Source organism: Myotis yumanensis, unplaced genomic scaffold, assembly GCF_028538775.1.
Source record: "Myotis yumanensis isolate MYYU_CA2020_CCGP unplaced genomic scaffold, mMyoYum1.0.hap1 SCAF_1, whole genome shotgun sequence".
Taxonomy (NCBI): domain Eukaryota; kingdom Metazoa; phylum Chordata; class Mammalia; order Chiroptera; family Vespertilionidae; genus Myotis; species Myotis yumanensis.
Window position 1 is genome coordinate 44,939,591 of NW_027223752.1, and position 23,620 is coordinate 44,963,210.

At 47.9% G+C, this 23,620-nt stretch overlaps 1 protein-coding gene across 4 annotated transcripts in view; it reads right to left on the reverse strand.

Moving 5' to 3' along the window:
- SAMD4A (sterile alpha motif domain containing 4A) overlaps window positions 1–23,620 on the reverse strand; it is a 208,134-nt gene that overhangs the window by 25,204 nt on the left and 159,310 nt on the right. For 3 of the 4 annotated variants that reach the window (XM_070419414.1, XM_070419402.1, XM_070419408.1), the window contains 4 exons: window positions 22,224–22,487; window positions 10,888–10,997; window positions 8,164–8,250; window positions 1,289–1,622 (listed from right to left, as the gene is read on the reverse strand). In XM_070419414.1, the coding sequence (XP_070275515.1) occupies window positions 1,289–1,622; window positions 8,164–8,250; window positions 10,888–10,997; window positions 22,224–22,487 (795 nt within the window). The remainder of the gene's footprint in view (window positions 1–1,288; window positions 1,623–8,163; window positions 8,251–10,887; window positions 10,998–22,223; window positions 22,488–23,620) is intronic. The other variant, XM_070419420.1, reaches the window with a different exon arrangement.

Below are 23,620 nucleotides of genomic sequence, written 5' to 3' on the forward strand. Positions count from 1 at the left end.
GTGGGGGAGAGCAAGGAGGCGAGGGGAGGAGACCAAGCTACTGGCATTTCAGCCCCAAGGGATGCCACAGGTCATCTCTTCTGAATCAGATTTTTAAGGATTTAAGTCTTTTGTAGGACATGTACCACGGGAAGTTTCTTAGAGCAACTATAAGATTCAGGTGTCTAGCCTGGTGAGTGTAGCTCAGTGGTTGAGCATCGACCGATGAACCAGGAGGTTACAGCTCAATTCCCAGGCAGGGCACAGGCCCTGGTTGTAGACTTGACCCCTAGTAGGGGGCATGTAAGAGGCAGCCAATCGATGATTCTCTCTCATCATTGATGTTTCTATCTCTCCTTCTCCCTTCCTCTTGGAAATCAACAAAAAGATATATATGATTTTAAAAAAGACTCAAGTGTCCATATCTGTTGGTAAAAACTTTTGTTCTTTAAAATGGTCTAAAATATTGGACAATAAAGAAGAAAAAAGTTATCTCCCCTTCCTGAAAGTAAAGTACCTATATTCACTACATTTTTCAAATAATCAAGTTTTCTTGTGACATACTTATCAAGCACAAATTATTCTGGCATTGGACCAGGATATGTGCACAAGGAGCTTAGCCACAGGCAGTCCAGGGAGAAAGGGTGCTCTTACCCAAAGGACCACGTGTGAATTCTGTCCTGCCCTCCAGACACACACACACACACACACACACACACACACACACACACACACGGCATGATCTGTTGTCAGGGCTGACTTTAGCCCAATGATTTTCAACACGTGCGCCGAGGCACACTGGTGTGCTGCGAGAATCTGTAAAACATGCAATACCTGACTACTTAGTCAGGGGCACTGACCTCCTTTCTCTTAAGATTGCCGAAGGAAAAAATGACAACAGCCAACACAATAGCTGCCCGGTATGAACAGATAAAAATTATACCCATTTTTTGTCCTATCGGCAGAACATATATTTTTGGTGTGCTGCAGAATTTTGGTAATTAATGTGTGCCCTGCCGCTTCAGCCTGAGGGTCCAAGGCCCAGTGACTGCCAGGAGGGCCAGCAGCCCTGGTCTGGAGTGGGAGAGGAAGGATCCAAGGTTAAGGAAGGGACCTTTGGAGGTCAGAGAGATCTGAGTTCAGATCCAAATTCCTCAACCTCTCAGAGCCACACTTTCCTCATCTGTACAATGGGCTCATGACATCGACCTTGGGAGGCAGCTGATCCAGCCCCCAGGGGAAGCCCCTCGGGGACTGGTAGTTCTGGTTAGTGGTATTGAGAAGGGAGATTGGGGGAATTCAGGCCTACCTTTCCCCATGACACGCGTGAACTGCCCGGGGAGATCCCCCTCCGGCAGGGGGGCGACGGCCAGCTCCCCGTCACAACTGCTCAGATGGTGTGGCTGGAGCCCGCCGCTGGCACCGGCTGAGGTGGTGGCTGTGGCACCCGGGGCCGCGGCACTGTCTTTGCAGTCGGGGCCCTGGCTCTCGGGGCCCATGAGCGAAGCCGGGTGTGGGGCCTGGGGCTCCCGGCGGCGAGCCTCGGGGGTGGCGCTCGGGGAGCTGTAGGCCTTGATAGGAGTCAGGATCATCTGGTGCAGCTCCTGGAGTGGGATGCGAAGGCTGCCCCCCTCGATGATGTCCTACACGGTCAGAAGGGGAAGACCATCATTAGGGTCAGGGACAGGGTGCCCTACTTGCGATGCTCCCCTGCCCTGCCCAGAGCTCTTCCCAGACAGGACGCAGGGCTGTTGGCCCTTCATCATACATTCATTGGAAAAGCAGCCATTTCCATTTTATCTAATATTAGCCCAGGTAGGAAACTTGGAATATACAGATATGTACAGTGAGGAAAATGTACGTCACCTGAAAACCTCGCTATCTAGAGATGATCACTAAAATGATTTCGGTCCATTTCCTTCCCTGGCTTCTTCAGGGCCTTTCTAGAAAATGCACTTCTATAGCTTACACTCACATACTTCAGAAGCTGTATAAGAAAGCTTGAGGCAGGGTCATATAGTGGCTTCCTGTCTTGTGTGTCAGTGGTTTTAAGTGAAGGAACCTTCATTCAGCCCATGATACAGGAAACACAGGGTAGTGGTTTAGAGCACAGATTCTAGGATGGAGGTGGGGTTTCAAATTCTGACACTGCTGTGTGACCTTGGGTAAATGACTTAACCTCTCTGAGCCCGTTTCCCTGTGTATAAAATGAAGATAACAATAGTACCTGCCTCATCAGGTGGTTGTAATGATATAATATTTGTAAAGCTGCAGGTCTATTTTTGTGTCACGTGAAGCAGAGTGGGTGAGGGGAGGAGGGTGGGAAATGAGTTCCGAGGAGCCACAGGGGGCTGAGTGTGGAGGCCTGCAGGCTGGGGCAGGGACGCAAGAATTTCTTCTAAATGAATGGGAAATGAGGGAAGGTTTGTCACAGGGGCACAACATGTTTTATAAAGATCATTTGAGAGAGAAAGAGATGTAAGATATATGTGTAGTATAATGTATAAAATTGCATATAATATATATATATATATACGACTTGATAAATTAGATCCTGCACATGCAGTTTGATATACTGGGGATTATTTATTAGGAAAAGGAATGGAAATTGATTCTGACAGACATTTACCCACGTGCCAAGTGCTCCCAGAGGTGCCGAACAGGCTCAGACACTCGTGGCTGGAGGTCGGGGCAGGGCTCTTCCCTGGCATAGTGGGTGGGCCCAGCCTCTGCCCCAGCGCTGCCCAGTGCTTATGCCCTGGGATACCAGAAGGACACTGACAAGCAGTGCCCTGATTACTAATGAAGATTTAATCTTCTGAGAGCCCAGAATAGCAAGGACAATTTTAAAAGTAAGAGTACCAATCCATTCCTGGGATCCTCTCTTGCCAAGAAAAATTGCTTGATGATGTCACGGAACACAAGGATATGGAATGTGATCATTTCTGCACCCTGACTTTCTAATCAATCAGTTAGTAAGAGGAGACCTGAGGACGGCAGCCCTGGACAGATGTGTTCCAATTCTGGGCAGCAAAACACCAATCGCCCTGCTCTGTCATTGGCGGGAACACGCTTTGTTCAGGGAGCTGGGAGCAGAGCCTGAATTGTGCCTTCGCCTAGTTGGCACCCGAGGTTCCTGAGGGAAGGGAAATGCTAAGTAGCCACCAGAATTGTCTCAGTCCTGGCCAGGACCACTGTCCGGCCTTCTTTAGGGGAAAGAGTCCATTTTTCTTTCAACACCTGGTGGATATGGCCATGGCGAGACCAGCTGCAGCCTGTGCTGGCAAGCCTGATGTGCGAGTTGGGGTGCTCCTGATCACTCCCAGTTTTCCTGCTGCCCAGACTGGACCAGCCTTTTCCCAGAATCTGATCCTGTCACGTGACTGGTTCTCCGACTTTGGACTTGGTAATCTGGTTCGGGGCAAGGCACATGGAGGCGAGCTAGCTGACCCATGCCAGGAGAGCGCTTGCTGCCCCTTCTGACCCAACTATGTGTCAACTGGACTCCTGCCTCTAGGTCCTCCAGTTCCTGCCAACCACTCAACCAGCACCTGGGTTCTGACCTCCTTGTCCAGCTCCTGACAGAGGTGGGGAAGGGGCAGGACAGAAAAGTAGGGAGGCTTCCCATGAAAGCAGAAGGGCATCGCATGCATCTTGTCGTGCCATCCCACATGGCACCTACCATGGAAGCGAGCAAATGCATGCCTGGGACATCGTCAACTGCCACCAGACCTTCATTTGCTCTCGTCATGTGGCAAGAAGGTCTCTGTAGTTACTCAATGACGGGGAAGGAGATTATGGGTTATGCTAAGAGCTGAACTCCTTCAAATAGGAAACATATACTTGCCCCAAGTTCAAATCTTATCTTATTCTATTGGAGACAACCACACCAAAAGGGAAACTATACACATAATGAATAATGTTGGACACTTTTGGGAAATATAATTTACAGGAATCATGCAGGGTTTGGTTTGGTTTCCCCCACAGACTTCAAGCCACTGACTCAAAGATAACGCTTAACCATCAGCTTCCACGGTGTGGCACCAAGACCATCAGGTCACATGCTGACTCCTCAAAATGAATTCCCGAACTCAACACGGAGTGCCCAAGTGGAGCAGGAAAGTAGAAAACACCCAAATGGGACTCAATCCAGTGCCCTCAACTAGCTGTTGGGATTAATTCTCCATGTTGACAAAAACAGGGATTCAACCCAAGTCTCTATTGATCCTCATGCCATAAATGGAATCCTATATTATAAACAAAAAGGCAAAAATGAAGCTGCGTGTTCACATGCAGGGCTCACATGAGAACTGAGGGCTCACATGGGAACAGGTAATAGGAAGGCTGGTCCACCATGGCACGGCCACCAGCTGGAAGGTGGACCAGCTGGAAGGAAGCTATTTTCAGACCCTCCCAGCCTTCCTGGCCTGGCTCTTTTAGGTCTTTGAGGAAGACTGCACAAACCTTTCCCAGGGCATTTAACAGCAATGAGATGCAAATCATATGGCAGAGAGCTTCAGCAGCCAGTGTCCCTGACGCATACGCAACTGTCCGTGGCTCCATCCTTGTCTTTCTGTGAGAAGAACTAGACTTCCATACCATAAACAGGACTCCTGCATCTACTTAAATCCATCCTCTCTCCTTTTCATTCACAAAACATCAGCTGAGCCCTACCTGGAGTCAGGCACTGTTAGGTATAGGGGATCTAGAAACATATATGGCTGAATCCTTGACCTAAGAAGCTTACAGTTGCTGGGACCCATACGGTGTGAGTATACTGCCAGGGCAGGGGGTTGAGAACATGGAAGAAGTGTAGGTGTGTGTGTGTGTGTGTGTGTGTGTGTGTGTGTGTATCTCCTTTCTCCATCCCAGGGTCCCAGGCTCAGAGTATGTCTGATTGAGCTTCACAGTTTGGGAGTCAGCTAAAAAGGATGGTGAATAAACATTTCATTATTAAAGATAAATGTTAAAAAAAATCTGCCTCAATGACCATTCTAATCTTTTCCCTTTTCCACCAAATATCTTGAGAAGTCTACATGTCCTTACCCCAGAGCCTCATCACCCACCTTTACTCCCCAGTTCATGGGTTTCGCTTTGGTCTCTTCCCAACTCCTTGAAACCCTTCTCGTCTTGGCTATGGGTGACCTCCTGATAACCAATTATAGGGGGAGAGTTCAAGCCTCATCATATGTGACACATGCATGGTGCCCGATGAGACTCCCTCCTTCAGACTCTCTCTCTGACCCTCGGGGCAGGCTCAGCAGTGTCTGGCTCCTCCAAACCTCCTGTGACTTCTCAGGGCCTGTCTTAAGCTCTTAACACTCAACACACTTTTGAGGGTATCAACTACCATTTATACACAGATGACCCACAACTGAGTCTTTCAAACCCTTGAGGACTCTAAACTGTTCTTCTGGCCACGGACCTGCCTTTCTGCCTTGGTATTCCACAGGCACCTCAGACTTGATCCGTCAAACTGAGCTCCATTTCCCCACACTGGGAACCCTCCTGTTTTTTTGTCCTAAATGGCACGGCATCCAGGTCCAAGCCCCCCTACCAATGCTTGGACTCCTGCTAAATGGCCTCTGACCCTTCACCCCCTGGTCCCTGCTGTGGCTCAAGGGCCCACTGAGACTGGCTGTAGGCTCCTAATGTGTCTCCCAGCCAGCACTGGCCCCTTTCAGGTTCCTCTCCTCACCCTGCAGAGAGGTGTGTTCAGTCCAGGAAGACGTCCCCACCCGCCTCAGGGATGACGCCCCCGATCACACTAGAGTGTGAGAGCTCTGGCTATGCGTGGAGCCCCCAAGGCCGGAACTGCGTATTACTCAGGATTCGCCTCCAGTGCCCGGGGTAAATCTAGTCCAAGGCAGATGCTGAGTAAGTGTTCAGTAACTGAGTGGAACAGCTCTGGACACAGAGCTCATCTGCAGTGACTACTGATTGTGAACTAGCCATGGGCGGGGTCCCACGATCTCCTTAGAAATCCCCAGGTTCTCTGTGAGGTAAGAATGCTGTGGGAGGCCAGGCGACGGAAACAGCATTTCCAACAGCATTATCAGCTGAGGATGCCTGGAAGGCCAGAGAAATGGCTGGTTTCAGGGTGTCCTGGTGGCCCAAGTGGCAATAGGTTATGGACGATACAGCCCTTGAAGAGCAGGAGAGACCCAGGTCCCAGGGAAGAGAGAACAGAGCCAGGGGCTGTCCTTGGTGGATGCCGACTTGGGGTTCCCCTCCACCCCTAGGCCACGAGCTCCTGAGGGGACAGACAAGCAGGTGGCTGACCGTGGGTGTTCTGAAGCAAGCTCAACATGATGGTCTGACCCACAAGCTTTCCTCGTCACAGAGGTCAAACCAGATAAACTCTGCATTGCTCTCCACCTGCCCAGTAGCTGCCCTCAGACTCCGTATCACACCTGTCATCTTTTCGACATTCCCATTCCAGTGGAGAGTCATTTTGCAGAGTCAATATTATTCTAGGTGTGAAGTCTGGGACGCAGAAAACATCACTGACGTATCAAAGGTTAGATGGGAAGTCAGGGGCATGTCAGGGCCGCACGGGCTACCTGGCTGCCCTGGGGCTTCCACACACTGATTCAGCCCCAGGCCACAGGGAGCACAGCTCACAGCAGTTGCACCTCTCTGTCTCTGTGTGTGTGTGTTTCCTCAGGGACGGGGCAGGAATGAGCTCCTGAGGGATGCTCCAGAAACAAGGGCGGTAAATCACTCTTTCATCGTAACACTTAGCAATGCAATCGCTACGCAAAATGTTCTCTGTGCTTCTTAACAGATAAGGCCCAAACTGGCCTTTTCAATGCTTCCCAAAAGATAACGGTTTCTTGTGTTAAAAATGGCAACAATCACTGTGGTGGACAAGCTGCTTAGTAAAGCAGTTAGCGTAGAAGTTTGAACAGCAGCAGTAACCTCAAGGTCAGTTGCACAGGTCACCGTTATCCATGATGAGCTAATTGTGAACGGGCCTGGATGTGCATGTGAGTAGTCTCTGTGTATCCATCCAGAGGCTTTAAAAGCAACCTTCCTTAGAAAGCATACGTGCATATTCTATAAATATACCTTACCTTCTATGGTGTGGGCTATGCATTAACTATAACTATAGACGGCATGTAAAAGTATACACACATTTTGTGAATAAGTCAAGAAAACACACCTCCCATTGCATTAAAATGTGTATGTGCTTACAAACCTCGCTTTAGCCCTACCTACCTCTACTTTGCTCCCTTCCAAAGGCGGCTGGGAGATAGCTAACGAGGTTGCCACTGGAGCTCTGTAGGCAGCAGATAACTACTGAACTTCCCACCGCCACTCCACCGCCTACCAACAGTAGTGCATGGAATAGCGGCTCTGGGGCAGAGCAGACGGCTCATGTGTGTGGAACCAGGCCTGCTCTCCTCTGGCCCTTAGATGAAATCATAAAGTCACCAAGTCCTAAAAATGACATCGTTTCCAGAGTGATGTCTGGATACAAAGATAGGACGAGAATGTGTTTAGACAGCAAACACAGAGGGACAGTAGCAGCTGATAACTGCTTTTAACACTGGAATAAACTCTTTTTCAGCATTTGGCATTTTTGAGATGGTTCCTATCCGAGTCATGAGGACCTATTCTGTTGTTCAATGAAAGTGTGAAATTACTCTCTGGAGAGCCAGCGCTGCGGTCTGCCAAGTGACTTTGATCCCCTCTCTAGTGGGACCTGGGGCACACCTGTTGGTATTGGCCCCTGTGGGGCAGCTTTCCTCAAACCCAGGTCCTTCCCTGGGGCGGTGGGGAGCAGGCATGAGGCAGATCTGCACACTCCCTGCACTGTTTTGTCAGGATTTCAGCCTCTGATTGTGGGTTGAACCCTTCTCTAATCTCTCCACATGCACAAAAGGCAGAGGGGAATGTACACAGAGAATTCATCTGACAGCACTTCCTCTGTGCCTGGAATGGCCAGTTACAGGCTGCCTGGACCCCGGGAACAAGTACATTTCAGTAGTCAGGTTACATGGAAGCATGAATAGCCAGGAGGCTGCGCTTCAAAATCATGCCATTTTCCCTAACTTTGATAAGGAAACAGCATGACACACTCTATCGGGTCTGCCAGTGACACTTTCCAACTGAGGAAAGTCCCGGGTCCATTTCCCTGTGATGAAGGTGGGAACGTCCCCTCGGCCGGGAATAACTTACCCTTTCCAAAGACTTCAGGAGGTTTTGTCTTTCTTTGAGCTTCTGAATACTGATGACAATTTTGTGCCTTGCACCTTTGGTAACATTCTGCAATTGAATTAAAGTTATATTTAAAAAAAAAACATTTTTAAGAATTAGCTTAGAGACTGGGAGGCGATTTAGTACTTTACTGTTTGCTTTGTTTCTACAGGTTTGCAGACTAGTAGATCTCTACTTGTCTCTCCCGTTAGCACCTATTGCTAGAAACCTCTTCCTGCTTAATAGTCTAACTCCATCTGGCTCCACCCGAGCCTGTGTCTTTTGCTGTAACCTTCAGGAGAGGGAGAGAGCTGGAATAGCCAATTACACCACCCCGCATGAAATTCCTTCACAGTCTTGTTTGTTTGTTTTTTAAAATATATTTTTATTGATTTCAGAGAGGGAGAGAGAGATTGAAACATCAATGATGAGAGAGAATCATTGATCGGCTACCTCCTGCACGCCCCCTACTGGGGATCCAGCCCACAACCTGGGCACGTGCCCTTGACTGGAATCGAACCCAGAACTCTTCAGTCCGCAGGCTGATGTTCTATCCACTGAGACAAACCAGCTAGGGCTGTTTGTTTGTTTTTTGTTAATCCTCACCTGAGGCTATTTTTTCCATTGAATTTTAGAGAGAGTGGAAGGGAAGGGGAGAGATAGAGAGAGAGAAACATCAATATGGGAGAGACACAACAATTGTTTGTCTCCCGTATGTGCCCTGACTAAGGCTGGGGATGAAACCTGCAACCAACGTACATGCCCTTGACCAGAATCGAACCCAGAACCCTTCAGTCCACAAGCTGATGCTCTACCCACTGAGCCAAACCGGCCAGGGCATCTTTATAGTCTTAACAGATCATTTTTAAGTCACACACTTCTCTTTTTCAGGCTCCCCCCAGGTTCCCTAGAGTTCCAACCCCATAGAGATACTCATGGCTTCCTCAAATCTTTCCTATGCTTCCCATCTCGAGAAGATGTGAAGTCCAGTACAGGTCTCACCTGGTATCACAACACACAGGCAGTTTTTGTCAGGAGACTTAAACCTACAATTCAGTCCTCACTTCAGGTAAATGATTAGGATTCACAGGGTGGTGGATCTTATCTTCTTAATTGTGCAGCAATGATGAGCCGAAGGGTTTAGTTTAACACTTGTTAACTACGCATACTGCAAATTCCCAAATAGGAGGTTTTTTCTGAAATGAGGTCTCTAATACAAACTTCTTACAACTCTTTATAGCATTCCTCTTAAAAAAGGAAAAGATGGCAACCCCAGCGACATCTCCTTTACTTAGGAAAATTAAGTTGTCAACTGACAACTGAACTCATTCTCAAGATGAAGCACCGAGGACATATTTCTGTTTAGCCTTGACTTTGGGTTAGAGTGAATGAAATCACTCTGAAAAGTTTGTGCTGGCCTCTGGCATTGCCCTCTGCATCAATTATTTCTTGTTTTGTTTTTCCTGAAGTCAAACAACTTTGATGACTTAGATTTTTTTCTCAACTATGACCCAAAGACAAAAAATGCTCTTAGAAGCAGTTCTCATCAATTCCTGGGATCTCAAGGAGCAACCGAGATGAAAAAGCAGAGGGAGAAGTGTTAGGAAGCTGAAACGAGTGCCTTTCACTCTCAGAGAATGGACAGTGACTTTGGGTTTTGTCTTGCATCTCAATATTGGTATTCAGCCAGGCCAGCAGAGGTTAACTAAGGAAACTGGATGTGTACCGGGAGTCCAGTGATCTGCTGGGAGGTATGTGTTCAGACCAGCTATGCCCCAAATGGCACCATCTCCTCTTCCTGCAGGGGAAATACTATTAGCCTGTTCAGACCATTAATTCTTTTAAGTCACTGCTCAAAGGAAACCGAGGTCAATTTAAAACATGCAAATAGCATTTTAAACAAGAGAAACAAAGACATCAGTCAGATCTATTTACTCGAGCACAGCGTGGTAGGAAACATGCTTAGTTTCGGGGGTTCTGTTGACTGGCCTGGCCTTTGGCAACCGCACTTGGGGAAAGACGCCTTAGAAGGAAGGAGGAGCTTTGTTCCTTTGTGGTACGCAGAAGGGAAATGAAATCTGAGACCTGAGGGAATCCCATCTCAATAACTGTCCTGCGTTATTGAAGGTGGTTAGAAGGAAAAAATATTGTGCAGCTTACTCCAATCTCAGCTAAGACCAGTCAGAACATGCTTTTGTACAAGTGCTGAGGCGTGAGCTGGAGTTTCTGCTCAGTAACTACTAGAACTTAGTTGATTTGTAACCAGACCAGGCAACAGACAACCAACCCTTCTATCATTCCCCGAACACACCCTGGTTGGACAGAGGGAAGGAGGAAAGGAAAGCATAAGCAGGACACAGGCTCTTTTGAGACCTTGGTCAAATGTTCCACTTCTGGGAGACGCCACCGATTCCTCCCTAGCACCCTTGAACTTAGTGAGCGTACCTAGGTTATACCTTTTTCAGGATACTCTATCTTACCCTCATTTGCCCTGTGGTTATCTGCTTGTCTTCCATTTCCTACTGGACCCTGAAGGCAAGACCCTCGCCTTACTCACCATGCAACCCTGGCTACAACCTGGCAATTCCTCAAAGAAGACAGCTACCGGGAAGGTATAGGAATGGGTCCAAATAAGATCAGTCTTGGACTTGAACTTCGAGTTCCACCCAGGGCACCTTCTCAGGGGATGGTCCCTGGAGCACGTACCTGAGCCTCCAGCTGGCACTCGGTGAGGGCCATCATCTCCTCGTAGGTCATCTGGGAGAACAGCGCAGCGTACTTGTGAAGGCGGAGGCTTTTTAACCAGGCTGGAACATCTGCGGTGCAAGATGCGCAAGAGGTGGGGAGAGACATTGAGAGAGCACGAGAAGAGATGACAAAAGGTGTGGGGATAGAGAAAGAAGAGGGTGATGGTCAGAGGGAAAAAAGAAAAAAAAACTTTGTTACTAATTTAATTTTGGCAGCAAATTATGGGCTTAGAAGTCTGGGTCTAGCCCTGACCTTCTCGGTCTAGCCCTGCTGACTCACCACTTTAGATCAGGGGATTGCTAACTTGGGGTCCATGGGCTTCAGGGCATATAGGAGCTCCCTAAAAGTATATCCCAATTTGTCAATATGTGGGTAGTTTTTCTGGCAGAGAAACATCCATAGTTTCTCTAAGATTTCCAAAAAGGGTTCATGACCCAAAAACTGGCAACTGCTTTAGCCGGACTACTTCATTACTGATTTGGAAAGAACCGACTTAAAATGTTAAAACTACATCCGATGAGTCTTCATCCTCAAGATAATTTCTTTTGAAGTTCAGTGCAGATGTCCACATACTGTTTCTTCCACTTCTCCAATGAGAGGAAAACCAGGCAGCTAAGACACCCCATCACCACCATGGATGGAGTTGTTTTCATTCTTAGCCTGATCACTATCCTTCCTTCCTATACTCCCGTGGGAAAAGCATTTCTCCAAGCTATGGGATACATCTGGATGCCTCTGATATTTTCCTTGAATGTCAACCACTTATATATCAGGATTTGAAAGGTCCCAGGATTGGCCAGATCATAGGATAATGGAAATTCCAAAACATGTCCAAATTAAACCCCAACTTTGGGATTCTAGAATTAGGAAAATTAAATAGTAACTATTGAAAATCCACAGGAGAATTATTACCTTGCTACAACCAGAACAAATTGAGAAGTCTCTAGAATCATCTTCTCCCACCCCTAACTCAGACAGATGGCAAAATTAAGTCATTAATTCTAGATCACAGAGTATGGTGAAATGGGAAGAGGACCAGGTCTCCTGAACCCCAGCTTTTCCTACATTCTATCAACTTCCTGTAAAATGAGGACCAAACAGCCTATCAGTGAGAGGGCTGAGTGAACAGTGATTGCAAAGTACTCTGAAATGCTGAAGCACTGGTGAAAGTTATTCATGCTTTCTACAAAGTACTAGCCATTCCTAACTATGTTGATCACAAGACACTGTCTATTGCTAAGTGCTTTATTCTGCGGCACTGACAGAGACCACACAAACTCCAAAGTAAGTGGAAACTTTCCAATTTTTCAATGTTTAAAGCAGATAACTGGGGTTGATTAAAGAGGCCTGCCTGTCCTACTCTGAAATCAGACCCTGCCTCCTAGGTGAACCAAACCTAGGCTTAGGGAATGAGGGTATAGGATGACCTCCTGAAACTCAAAGATATAGGAGGGAGGATAGTCTGGTGAGGTTACCTTTTGATTTGCAGTTACGGGAAGGCCAAAGATGGAGAATTTCTGGAGAAATAGAATTGAGTATCCAACGGCATTTTAAGAACAGATTCAGCCATCTCAGGCAAGAAATCACTTGATTCTGTGCTTGGAGCCCTTCATTCTACTGTGACAAATGGAGTCCCTCTGGGATCATCATTAACGACAAACAGACAGGTCTTCCTCAGGCACATAGTACCAACCCCTTACATCCTCCTCAACTCAAACTGCGACTGGATCAAGAGTCCGGGACCTGCCAGCCCAGAAGGTGCTTTTCTTCCTGTGACATCCTGGAGCTATTTTATCAGATTTTTATTTTCACCGTGTTTTTGTTGCAGTTAAAACAATGCTCATAGTCCTGCAGAGTGAGCAGCAAATAACTACAGCACCAGCTTTTAGGCCAATAACGTGTCACCTCTTTGTTACCAGGGTTCATGTTTGCTACTTACATCATTGAAAAGCCCCAAGTCGCTACTTAGAAAGCTCAATGATCATGACTTAAAGGAGTCTGGGTAACCCTATGCCACATTTGGGCACAATTCATCACAAAAGAATATGGAGCAACTTCCTGGGCCAAATTTTCACTGGGTGCCCTATAGTTTAATCATGCAAAATCCACTTATGATTAAACAAACAGAATCCTGAGCTACTAAATCATGTTGAAAACTGGGTGCTTTGTGATTATTATTTTTTAAACTGGGTGCCTTATAAGCCAAGGTGACAATATAGTGTTTTGAGTCGGGGAGAGTGGGGTACAAATCTTGGCAAGTCTCAGTTTAATCAGAGCTAGTTCCTTTCCATAAAAGTATTTGACAGCCAGAATCCCCTTGGTTAGAGGAAAGAAAGAGCCTGCCTCACTCATATTGTCAAAATGCAGGTCACGGGGAGCTCTTTTTCCAGAAAAGGCTCCTACACAACTTCGGAGCATGGAGAAGTAGGCCTTCCTGGAGCCTTATTTCTGGATATGTTTGTGGGAAGTGTAAGCTCTTCTTGGCTCTAGTCTCTGGAGCAGGTACATGTGACTCTGCTTGTGCAGCAAGCACCTCAGTGCCTCGCTCAGTGTTGGGCACTTAAACAGCTCTCCCTTCCTGCAATGTGACCTGATGAACAAAGAAGAGGAAATCCCAGTTCTCAAGAACATAGCCTACTAACCTTCATTCGCCGGTTGGCGGCGAGGCACTTTCCTTTGCCAAGGATTAAAACAAAACACCATTAAAGGGGAAACAAACCAGAGAACTGAGTGGCCTCCCTATTTGACTCCTCCCAAGCCAGGAATTCATTCCACTACTTGGATGCTAGATTCTGTAAGATGATGGTCAGAAATGAATTCTAACTAAAAGCTCAGGTCCTTTCTCATGGTCCAGATGCTACATGGTTGGATGCAAAGCTAAGAACCACCTAGCATAACTTCAGGCCTTCCTTTTTCATTCTGCAAAGCTGGGGCTATGGCTGGTAGACACAGAGAAGTGGGGAGAAGCAGGGCTATTTCCTGGAGGAGCTGATGTGTGATTGAAGGCGTGCCTCCTGGGCTCCCATTTCTGGCTGGCACAGAGCCATTTAAGCTTCATCTGGGCTGCTTCTGATGGACACCCCAGTGGAGGTCCCAGACTAGAAAGTCACTCTCTTATGCAGTGTGAGAGAGAAAGATGTTTTGCTATGTGCTGGGATGACTTCCTTGCCAGGTGTGGGCATCCTGATATTTGCTCACTCTACATTTATTGAATGCCTGCTATGGAGGCCAAGCTCTGTGAAGAAAACATGTCCTTGCCATCAAGAAACTTTTAATCTGGAGAGACAAAATTATAATAGCTGCAGAACAAATGCTAAGTCTACTCAAAGTTCTAGGGGGCACAGAACTTGGCTTGGGGAGTGAGGGATAGCTTCACAGTAGCAATAAAACTGGAATCACTGGGCAGACCGTATTGAGGAAGCCATCACAGGAAGTCAGAACAGTATATAAATAAAGCGCATGTCTAAGAGAGCCTTTGGGGTCAAGAAAATGCTTGGGTGAATGATAAAGAATGGCTAGACACAAGGCAGGGCAAATAGCCAGGGGTCAGATGACTGAGATCTGTAATTCTGAAACAGAGAAGGTAGACTTCATCTTGTGGGTGATGAGAAGCTGCTGAAATCAAGCAGTAGAGGCTTAGTCAGATGAGTATGTTAGAAAGATGATGTCAATGGAGAGGCTGGACTGGAGGATTTTGAGAATGAAGTCCAGAAGATGAGTCCAAGCCCTTGGAGATAGCTTGGGAGGGCAGTGGCAGAAAAGGAAAGGAAGTGAACTGATAGTCCGTGAAGATAAGGGAAGAACAGGGAGTCAGAGAGAGAAAGGAGCCTAATCAGAATGGTTTCTTTGATTCAGGTTTGGGGAGATAGAAAATACAGAGAAGGCAGAAAATTCAGGGGAGCAGCAGGTTTGGGGTGAGAAGAGAGAGATGGTGAACTCCACTTTAGATCAGTTGAGTGTCATCACCTTTGGTTCAGCAGGTGGAGACGTCAACTGCTCAAGATCTCTGAAGAGAGGTCAGAGTCAGACAACCATTTTCCTTGTCAGTAGCATATGGCGGTTATTTTATTTTATTTTAAAAAAAATATAATTTATTGATTTTTTACAGAGAGGAAGGGAGAGGGACAGAGAGTTAGAAACATCAATGAGAGAGGAACATTGATCAGCTGCCTCCTGAACACTCCCCACTGGGGATGTGCCCGCAACTAAGGTACATGCCCTTGACTGGAATCGAACCTGGGACCCTTGAGTCCGCAGGCCGATGCTCTATCCACTGAGCCAAACTGGTCAGGACTACATGGTGGTTATTTTAGCTGTGAAAATGGGTGAGGTTACTTAGGGAAAGAGCATGAAGTGAGAATAGGAGGGTGGCGGGGGGAGCCCTGGGAGTGCCAGACTTTTAGGGGAAGATGTGGGAAGAGAAGTCCATGAAGAAAACTGAGAAGATAAGACCAAAGGGTAGGTGGTTTCTGGGAGAAAGCAGCACCATCCATGTGCAGACACTGGGCCCCTGTACCACAGTGTCCATCCTCTGTCAAGCTACTGTTAGATCTTTCTGCAGTCTATCTTCTCATGGCTATTTTTGATAATAATGCTACACCCATCTTTTATATGCTCTGCATTTACCTGCTAATCTTTACCAACGGGATGAAGTTTCCAATTACGCTGACTTCTATTTCCCTTTTAGAGTTTGGATGACTCAGCCACAGAGAGGCTCTGTGGCGTGTAAAACAGCTCACCCAGTTGCTGGGATCCAGGTAGAACTCAGGCTGCTTTTCTCAAATGCCTGCTGTGGGAATGGCTGCAAATACCAGTCAGGTCAACAGGTCATGTTGCCCCACCAACAAGGAGACCCCACAAGAGAGAATGATGGCATCAATATTGCTGAAAGGCCCAATATGGGAAGCAATGAGAAGGGCAGGGAGTAAGGCATCCCTGGAAGAGAGGAACATGAATAGCCTTGCTTTCCAGAGGAGGCCTCACCTGTGGTGGTCCTGGTACCTGAAGATGGAAGAGAAATTCCCATTAGCGAGCCAGGCTAATCTCAGACAACTCTCTTCCAAAATATGACAGCATCCTTGGTCTTTGAGGGAGAAAAGAGGAAAGCCGCCAACTGAGGGGTAAGAAGGGCCTAACTCTTCAGTGTTGAGAACATTCCTTTCTAAAGTCTGGCAACACCATCAGGATTACTGAAGACTGTATTTTTGGCCAGAGCAGAACGAGGAGCCCAATTCTGTCCCAGCTTTTGAGCAAAGGAAAGAAGGCGCCTTGATTTCTGGTCCCTGTGGAGCTGTAAGCATGCTCCTTGACCCTGGAACGTGTCCACAGTGGCCTCTGGGAGGGGCTCCATGCTCATGGGGAGCACATGTAGGACTTGGAAGGCACAGAGATGGCCTACTTTGGGATAAAATACTCACGTACAAGGGTTCGATACAAACAGGAGGGACCAACTTTCTCCTCGCAGCTTCCATGAGTTATGATGTTCATAGGTTCTATACAGAGCCTACTTTGCATCATTAAATAGCAGTTGGGCTCCGTGTCAAAAGCTGCCCTCTGCGTGCCTGCATAGTCCTTACAGCACATCACATACTTGGTCAGGAATGCAGCCTATAAGTCTCAGGACCTTAGAATGTGGGAGAGTCTTGGGGATTTGCTTTTCAAAGGCATCAGGCCTCTCAGCCTGTCTGAAAGAGCTAGCATAAATCTGGCCCATTAAGACCTAGCTGTGCAGGTCGTATTTTAGCATTTGAGAATAGAGAAAGTAAAGCAAATTTACTAAATCCTGGCCTCTAAGTTACATGAATTCAAGTGCCTAGAAAGTCAACATTCAGAAAATAGTGACTCGTTTCCATGACAGCCATGCTGAAAAGCGTCCCAGCCCAACGCGTGGAGCTCTAACACTCCCTCTCCGCACTCCCCTTTGTGACCCTCAGACGTGCTGTGTTCCCAGCCTTCTCACAAAGGCTCCTGACGGTTTCCTTTTTCTTAATAATTCTCAATAATTTTTTTCTAATCTCATTCTGGGGAAGGCAGAGGTTCAAAGGAAAACAACTCAAAACCATGAACCAGCTATTTCAGAACAGGCAATATATTTCCTTCGCTATGGAGAAAAGTATGTTTACATAATTTTCATCTAAAAAAAAACCTCCTTAGAAAAGGCAAATCGAGCATATTTCCATAGTCACTGGTCTGCTCCACTCTTAATTGCTGTTTCTATCAAGGTTACTGGAGCCACGGCTCCTTTTTGACCTTTATCATGTCTGAATCCAAACCACCTGACAGTTTCAGTGACCTCCATATTTTTGTCCTAACATAATACCTCACATCATAGGTGTACCCAGTGAATTTTTAATGGTGAGGCCGAAGCTCATCTCAAAAGAAACAGACCTCCCATCTCTTCCCCTCTCACACTGACAACTGCAACGAGAAGCTCTCACTCTTAGGCCCAAAGCTATGGGCTTCCCTAGCCAGAAATCTGGAATGAAGTCCCCCAATGAAGCTGAATACAGATAAGCATAATGTTTAAACTGTGCAGGTGAGGAGAGAAGCCAGGGGTCTTTAAAAGGGAGGGCCAGCGGAGAGCATGGTCCACTGTGGTCCTGGCTGGCTCACCTCCACTGGAATGTTCTACGGGTTCCCACACTCACCCTGCCCCGCACTATCTCCCCAAACTCTTTCTTGTCCTATATACTCTTTGCTATCGATGACACCATGGGCTACGCAGATGCCCCAGGCAGAAACATGGGCATCATCCTAGATTCCTCCCGCTCCATCAGTCGACACTCCATTAGTGTACATTCCAGTCACCAAGATCCCGTGAACTCACTCCTTTGCATTCTCCCTGCCAATTGCCTTGGTCTATTTTCCTTTTCCTCCTCAATTACTGAAATTTCTTCCAGCTTTCAGTTGGCCTCCAAATCCAGAATCCCCCGTCCCCTTCTCACTTTCATTTATCCTCCACCCTGCTGCGAGGGTCCTATGTCTAGTATGAAAATCTAAGCAGGTCATTCTGCTGCTGAAATTCCTCCAACAGCTTCTACCAACTTCAGGATACAAGCCAAAATCCTTCATGAAGCCTAGCATCTGGCTCTTCCCTCTACAGACCCCTTTCCCACGTGTCCTTAACACTCAAGCTATCGGACCTATTTGGCCAAGCTGTCTCATGCTCTCCCATGTGCTGTTCCCTCTGCCCTTCCCTCACCTCTTATACTTGGCTGACCTCTAATCATACTTGGGGACTCAGCTCCAGGCCTCTCCTCCTCTGGGAACTGTCCTTGACTTCCGTCCACTTGACTTAGGGCCCTTCTTGGTACCAACCCTGATCCAGAGCAAGTCTCCAAGACAAGATATTTTTCACAGCTGTGCACCTGCATCAGGTATGTTTCTTTCTCAGGTGATAGTGAGTCCCTTGAGTCGGGAACAATCTCTTCTGCCTCTGTCTCCCCAACAGCTAGTCCAAAGCCTCTCTCAGCAGGTGCTCAAAAAAAGCCCACTGACTTGAATGAGGACAAAACAAACCTGTTAATCTTTCTTCCCTTCGCTCTGCTCCCATGTCACATGGCCACCTCACCCGTCAACGGCCCTGGTCTTTGGATAAGTCTTCAGTTGCTGAGTCTCTACATTTCTGAGGACACGCCACTAATACGAGGGCAAATGTGCTTATTCTACCACAAACGGGCTTCTCTCCCATATTTTCTCTTCTTTCTAGGAAAGCATGGAAATGTCCTCTTTTCCCCTCTTGGCCACCTGAAGGCTTTGCATGAGAGAAGAGGTAAGAGAGAAGGTTCCACTCATGTGATGCTGAGGGAAAGGGGGATATTATCATTGAGTACCGACTCAGAGTCAAGACTTGTTCCCCTGGGAGAAGCCACAGTGACGTTTTTGCAAAGAACAAGGGCAACTGAATTTAGAAACCACAACCAGCATATTTAGTCCAAACATGTAAAAGCAGCAGCCTCCCCAGGGAACGCCAAAGGGGGGAGCTTTCCTATTCCCATTCAGGATCTCACTTCTGCCCATTAATTTCTAGATGAGTAGATGATCCCATTCTTCCCGTGGCCTGAGACATTCCTCTGAGGTCCCTGCCCCAAGGGCCAGCCAATCCGTGCTTTGGAGCTGACTGAAACCTTCAGGATGGCTATTTACTATAAAAGGAAAAACAAATCAAAGCCGGCAGATGATGCTGATCCTCTGAGAGCAGGAGCTGGTCTACTTGGGAGAGAATTTAGTGAGAATCCCTGGCAGGGAGTGCTGATGCGGAGACAAAAAAAGGGTGAGATCGATGTTTATGAAAAAATAAAAAGAGCAAGAATGCTGGGCCATGAGCTTTATTTCACACTTTTGACCCGAGAGGCACATTCCTCAGGGACAATTCATAGCCAAATCTGGCTGCTCTGTCTAGATGAAAAGGGAGAAACGGATGAACGCAGTGTTTCAGCAAGGTACGCACAAGCTGCTGGCAAGAACGATGAATTCACACTAAATTAAACTCAATTATGGTGACTTTTTATTCTTTCCCCAAGGTGTGGGGTGAGGGCTGACATGCGTCCCCTGGAGATTTGGAACTCCTCCAAATTCTACTATAGCATCCTTGTTGTTCCCGTAACTGGGGCGTTTAAAAATTAGAAAAACAGCAATTAGCCGATGGCGTCCCGAGGTGGACCAGCGAGCAGCGGGACGGGGCTGACCCTCCCGCCAAAGCGCCTGCTCACAAGAAAAAAGAGCTGTGAATCCGTGAGGAAGTGCTGGCTCTTTTTAAAAGCACTTCATCGGATTTCATATTTCATTTCTCAGAAAGTAGGAATTACATTTGGAAATTTAAACCAGCATCTGCTCTTGGACCTGGGAATCAAATGACACTCTCCTGGGACAGGCCTGTTCAGGCTGCTTCTCCAGCACTGTCCCGGGAGGCCATCCCAGCGGTGGCCACCCTGTGAGGACCTGTCCAGGCAGGGTTGGGGGAGGGGCACTCAGGTTTCACCAACACTGGCCCCCAACTCAGGAATGCTGCTGTTTTCGGGCATGGACCTTTCTACTGAGGATATACTTTCCCCACAAACAGAATCCTTCCTTAACTCCCATGTTTCGTCCTTTAAATATGTTTTGCCCTTTCGTTTGCTAAGGGCTTCATACTGTACATCCCAATCCAGCTCTTTAGGAGAAGAACAGTTCAGTAGGTCAGCAGAGGGTGGGCACACACGGGAGAGAGTCACCCAGTCACCAGTAGCCCTTGGGCCGATAAAGAAAATCTTGGATGTCAGATCTTGTCTGTGTCATTTTTCTGATGGAAGAAGCTCCAAGGAGACAATTCTCATCAACTCTAAAGGAAGGCACTGGCCTTGAACTCTGGAATATTTTGGCTTTTATTCTAAAACAGGGATAGGACATTTATGTACATTTTCTTTCATTTATTTCTCTTTAAAAACATGCTCTCTTTACTCATTTCTCAGCTCAAAAGGCCAGCACACCATGAGCAAGCACACCTTTGCCTACTTTGAGAGAATGTCTAAGGTGTGCGAGAGGCTTCCAAAAGAAGAAAAAAAGAAAGAAAACGAAGGGGAAGTAAAAGGACAAAAGGAAGAAAAGCAAACAAACCTCTCGTACAGAGCCGTGGGACCAGCATTCCTCTCAGGGAGAGGTCTGTATCCTGGTGGGCGGCCTTCTCACAGACCTTCCTCACCCTTCAATACAAAGGCAAGGCCTCCTTCCCACAGTCACCAGCTAGAACCACACATGCGACTGCTTGGAAACATGCCCTCCGGACACTCCACTTCGCCTGGAAAAGTCTGGTCCGGAGCAGCGGCTGCCTCTGCCCGCCTTGGCCCCTCAGGCACTTCGCTGCCCCAGGGACAGCTGCCCTGCTGGCTAACCCCAAGCAGGGCCGAGCCTCACCTGCGACCCCCGCCCTGGGCCTCAGCTGCGTGAGCACAAAACCACGAAGCATAAGATCAGAAATGGGTTTTGCTACGTCTCCAAAATGATGGCACATTTCCCTGAGAACTGTGTGTGTGAGAGAGAGGACACATATCACCTTCATGCCCAAATGGGCCATTGTAAACGCTTTTACAATGAGCCTGTAAACACGTTCGTTTCAAGACCCAATGATATCCTTACAGGAAAACATCAGGACACGCCCCGCATGCTCTGGACACTCAGCACAGGGTCCACCGGGGATGGGGTGGGCAGCGCTCCCCACCGGCTTCATTCCATTTCCAGTCTGGTCCTTTCTTACAGCTGGCACCTTTTTGGGTAGCTGTGGGTAGCTTTCTGTGCCAGGCTTCCGTGGCAGGGAGGGGACCCTGTACAGAGCCTCCTATGTCAACACTGACCCTTTTCAAGGGAAAGATGAGAAACAGCAAAACCTCAGGACTACTAAAGCCAGCAAAGGGAGTGTTCTCAGAGCCTCCCCTCAGCCTCCCAGTCTCAGACACATGACTAGTTACTGTTTCTCCCTCCTCAATTGTTTTGAGTGTGTCTCCGTTGAGCATCTTTCCCTAAGGACTTGCCCGCCCTTGAATAGCTGGTGTCTAGAAATACAGGACGCACGAATCCTCTTTGAACCTATCGTGGGTAATTTGGAGATCTTTATCTCCTGATGAGTCTTTTTAGAAGAGGGTAGATTTAGAGGGCAATGTAGGAACATTTATTTATGCTGCACAAAAGGTCTTTATCATCTGTATGCAAACCTGTTATCAGGCTTAAAAAACACTGTCAGATTCCCAGTGATATTTTCATATCCCTTCCACAGAAGCAGAGAAAAGGGTTGAAAGGTTTCTTTGGATATCAAAGGAAAAGGGAGAGAGAAAGGAAGCACTGCTACAGTTCTGCATTGAGAGAGGTTGGGGAAAAAAAGACCCTATGGTTTGTTTTGCTAAATTGTTGACGGTTCCCTGGCCATAGCAACACACGGCCAAGAAGGCAGAAGGCTGGATCGGCTCAGCATCTTTACAGATAGAGCAGGCTGAGCAATGTACGCGCAAGCAGTAGATCCTACCAGCGTTGGCTGTGACTCATTTGATTGACTGCAAGCCACTGCTTTAAAAAATTTAATTCATTCAAAAGGCCGCTGACCTCTCTTGCTCTGGTCTTGTTTCCAGGTTTTGGCAAGAAGCCCTGGAAGGGGAACCTGAGCCCTTTCCTCCATGGTCCACCCGGGACGGGAGCTCTGCCCTGGAGGAGCCCAACACACAGGCCTGGGGGCTGCTTCTTTCTTGCTGACTCCCTCTCCTTCTACCCTCTGACTCCAGATAAAGAGAGGGGCTCTGTTCCCAGTGGTTTCTCATTCCGTCACTCACCTTTCATACCACTACCTTCTTCTTGGAATGTGTTACGAGCAGTGGTCTGATCTTCTAAGTGTTCACTCCCACCACTTCCTGAAGAGGCTACACTGCTTTGTGGAGACAGGGGGGCATGATCGGATGGGAGGCACTGGGGTCCTCTAGCTCGCAAGTCCTCATGAGACATCCATCCATGTCCTAGAGGCTGGTTTGGCACATTCATGGGTGGGGTAAGGGACACAGATCGTTTCAAAGGGCTGTGGTGTGCCTGGCCTGAGAGAACTGGAAAATAAAAATAAAATGAAATAGGTTATTGCCCCCCCTTGAGTCTGGGCCACAGAAGAACCCACAATACCCCTGAGAGAAGCCGCTAGCTGTCTCAACTCCATCAGCGGTCACAGAGGCTGCAGGCCTGGCCGGGTCCTTCCCTTGGGGGTGGATAGAAGGGTCCTGCCTGGACCTCTTGGGTGGGGGTTGGGTCTCTTCAGGGAGGCTGCACCTACAGTGCCCACAGCTGTGACCTTAGCCTTTATGGGCTGGGATCTGGTTTTGGTTCTGACTCTAGAAATCAGGATTCTTAGCAGTCGGGCCATTCATTAGGACAGACTTGACAGCTTGGCACAGCGGCCACCCGCCGAGAGTGGCAAAAACATGTGCTGGGCAATTTTTTAAACACACAAAACCGGCATTTCCCGTGTCGTTAGGGGTGGACCTCCTGGCCAGCAGGGGCCTCTGCTGGGCTGAACCAGAAGAAGGTGGCATCGCCCTGAACCAGGAATCAGGGGACTATTCCCTCTCAAAGGGGCGCAGGCTTAGCGAGGGCCCCGATGCTAACACGGATCTCAGGGGATGGGACCGGCAGCTCTGTGTGAAAGGGCCGATTCTTTCCCGCGGCTCCACAGGGTGATGCCAAACTCTATATTGAAAACACTTCCAGGTAACAAGGCTTTCATTCAGAAGCCAGCGGGGTGCTCTCGGGAAGCCGGGCATGGTTTCCACCGGCATGTCCGGCCCTTCCGCACCGTGGGCAACATCTGCGCGGCCCCCGTTTTTAATTTCTTTTCCAGAAAAACTAGGAAAAAGCAACACGTCTCACATAACTAGCCAAGTTACATTGAGGTCATTCAAGGGAGGGATTTGACCAAAATCAACGCCGAGGGAGCCGACGTTACCCTCGGCTGGTTTTTCTGGGCGTGGAAAGCGCCCGCTTCACAAAAGGAGTCTATTCATAACACTCGCTCCGCGCCGCTCCCTGACAGGTCCAGTTTATTTGGACTCTGCAGGGCTAACATGGAACTGAGCCGCATGCGTTTTAAAACATTTTTCAGGGGAGCCATTAAGTCCCATCTCAGGCTCTAGCCCCTCCAGCGAGGTCTTGGCTGTCCCGAGGCCAGACCAGCACGTCTTTGATGGCG